The sequence below is a fragment of the Myotis davidii genome, unplaced genomic scaffold (genome assembly GCF_000327345.1).
Source record: "Myotis davidii unplaced genomic scaffold, ASM32734v1 scaffold1534, whole genome shotgun sequence".
NCBI lineage: Eukaryota > Metazoa > Chordata > Mammalia > Chiroptera > Vespertilionidae > Myotis > Myotis davidii.
Window position 1 is genome coordinate 920,643 of NW_006285799.1, and position 2,926 is coordinate 923,568.

The 2,926-nt window shown below is 38.7% G+C and overlaps 1 protein-coding gene across 1 annotated transcript in view; it reads left to right on the forward strand.

Moving 5' to 3' along the window:
• Window positions 1-2,926, forward strand: part of NT5DC1 (5'-nucleotidase domain containing 1) — a 100,713-nt gene that overhangs the window by 506 nt on the left and 97,281 nt on the right. The window contains exons 2-3 of the mRNA XM_006756899.2: window positions 824-915; window positions 2,561-2,632. Of these exons, the coding sequence (XP_006756962.1) occupies window positions 824-915; window positions 2,561-2,632 (164 nt within the window). The remainder of the gene's footprint in view (window positions 1-823; window positions 916-2,560; window positions 2,633-2,926) is intronic.

Genomic DNA, 2,926 nt, shown 5'->3' on the forward strand with positions numbered 1-2,926 from the left:
TTTTAATCCACTCATCTGCTGATGGGCACTTAGGCTGTTTCCAAATCTTAGCTATGGTGAATTGCGCTGCTATGAACATAGGGGTGCATATATCCTTTCTGATTGGCGTTTCTGGTTTCTTGGGATATATTCCTAGTAGTGGGATCACTGGGTCAAATGGGAGTTCCATTTTTAGTCTTCTGAGGTAGGTCCATACTGTTCTCCACAGTGGCTGCACCAGTCTGCATTCCCACCAGCAGTGCAGAAGGGTTCCTTAAAAATGACAGTGGTTTTTAACAATATTTTTTCCAAATAAAGGTGACTGCAGAGGAGAAGCAGAGAACACTTAGCTTTAGCTTTGTGACATGGGCTGAGCCACTGGGGCAACCTCCACTTCGTGGCTCTGGTACAAGAATTAACTTTATCACCTGAGGTGGGGCCTTTCCGCAAGGCTGCGCCAAGCATAGATGTGATCATGAAGTGCTCAATATGTTTATTGTCTCCGTCATGTGTTGAATAGGTTTACAAAGCTTTGCCAAGTCTTAATGATCTCCATTCCCTTGGAATTCAGGAGAAAGATGAGTAATTGTCCTTGGTTGTATAATTGTATACTGATGATGGTACGATTTTGGAGGGGGGAAAAAAAGACACTACAAGTACTGGGGGCTCGTAGGGGTGGTTTAATGGCTTGTGGAGGGCATTAAACTGAAGAGCTTTGTAATTAAGATCTTCCCTTCCCTCACTGCCCCGTGAGTGATTCCATCCGGTCTTCAGGTCTGTGAAATTCAGAATGAATAGTGAATTTTATATTTAACCTCTCTTTTTTCTTTCTCTTTGCCTACAGCTCATTTATGATAGCTTTGCTCAGTTCCTGGTCAAGGAGAAAGGATATGACAAGGAATTGCTCACTGTGACTCCGGAGGACTGGGATTTCTGGTAGGTCCTTGTTTTTAAGGTTTGCACATCCCTTCTGATTTCTAATTGTTGCTGATAAAACTTTAATGCCTCCTCTTCTATGGAGGCAGAAAGTGAAATGTGAAATTGAGTCAAAGAACAAAATGCCTTCTCTACTAAAAAATTTTATGTTTAATGAATGAATGTCCTTTCTACTTTAAGTTTAGACTCAAATATGAAAACAAGCCAAGAGGGTATGTGACTAATGTGGATATTTTCACATGGTTAAATTTGTCATTATTAAGAGTTTTGGAGGTTTTAAGAACTATCTCTAAAATTTTATCTTTTAAAAAGTTTTGTTTTATTGCTCTTCAAATACAGACATATAGAAGAAGAGCCATGTTTTGGATAAGTATCTGAATTAGCACATTTGGTTTTTCTGTAATTGGACAGACATTCCTTTGTCTAAGGCTCTTATTCCCTTTCTGGGTTAGGATTCTCAAGGCTTCCTTTGTCTTTCTTCCTCATTTAAATGACAAAACCAAATGATAATCCTGTTAGACCATTTTACATTGTTTAGTTGAAAATTAATAATAATCCTAAAACACGTGAAAAATCCTAAAGCAACGGTGTTCCTCCGTTATGCATTCCTCCGATGTTTGGTTAGCCCTTTGTTATTCAATCCCTTTTGTAAAGGAGAAGCAGAAACATTTTACTATATGAATCTGCTGACTCTGGAAATTTTACTATGGACCAAAGTAAATCATACTTCTAAAGTACCTGCCATTTTTTGTTTAATTCCCTTGGTATTTGTTGGCTATTATAACTCCTTGCTTTTATTATTTATAATAATGCATCTGTATCCATTTTTCTCCCCAAACTTAATATTTGACTTTCTTTTAGTTGTTTTCAATAATATACCTTGCCCAGAGGGCTAGTTTTATAACCTAACCTAAATTAAGGCAAATTCTAAAGAGTAAGGAAAGACTCTGGCTAAGATCTGAACTTGCAGAATATGAATTTGTGTGTGTGTGTGTGTTATTTAATAAAAACATTTTCACTTTTTAAAAAATCCTCACCCAAGGATGTGTTTTTCATTGATTTTTCTTTAAGAGAGAAAGGAATGGGGGGGCGGGGGAGGGGGAGAGAGATGAGAGAGAGAGAGAGAGACAGAGAGAGAGAGAGAGAGAGAGAAAGAAACATCGAGGTGAGAGAGAAATATGGATCAGTTGCCTCCCAGACACCCCCCAATTGGGAATCAAATCCACAACCTAAGTATCTGCCCTGACGGGGAATTGAACCTACAACCTTTTAGCATTCAGGAAAATGCTCCAACCAACTGAGCCACCGAGCCAGGGCACCATTTTCACTTTTTAACAGAGACATACAATGAGGCTCATTTTTGCTTCTCTTTGAGTTTGTATTTCTCTTTTTAAGAGTTTAAGAATTTTAGAAAGTAAACATGGTATCCTTCGTTTGTTCACATAACAGTTTTCTTTATATACTTTCTCTGTGGATGATATTTAATTTTAGAGTTCTTGGATATTCTTAACTGTATGATCAACGTATCATTCCCTTGGATGGGAGAATGCCTTTTTTGCATTGTGACTTTTTGAAAATATAAATTATTATCTTTTGAGTTAGGTATATGCATGAATTGATTGGGAATCAAACATTTCTGTTTTAGTTGCAAGGGCTTGGCCTTGGATCTGGAAGATGGAAACTTCATTAAACTTGCAGATAATGGCACCGTCCTCAGGTAATAAAATGTAGTTGTGAAGTCAAGACTTTACTCTTTTCAGGACACTTATTACTCTGTAATATTTTATCGTTAAGATATATATATATATCTATATATAGATAGGTATATATATATATATAGCTAATATGCTTAGTGTCCATCTGGGTAATGACATCACATAGCCCCGCTTCCTCTCCCTAGCGACTAGCCTCCTTGTCGCCCCCACCTGCTTGGGGCCAGCACACCTCTGCCCTGTCCCCACTGAGGGGCCCCAGCGCCTGGGGGGCACCCCGGCACCCGCCAGCCTCTCTC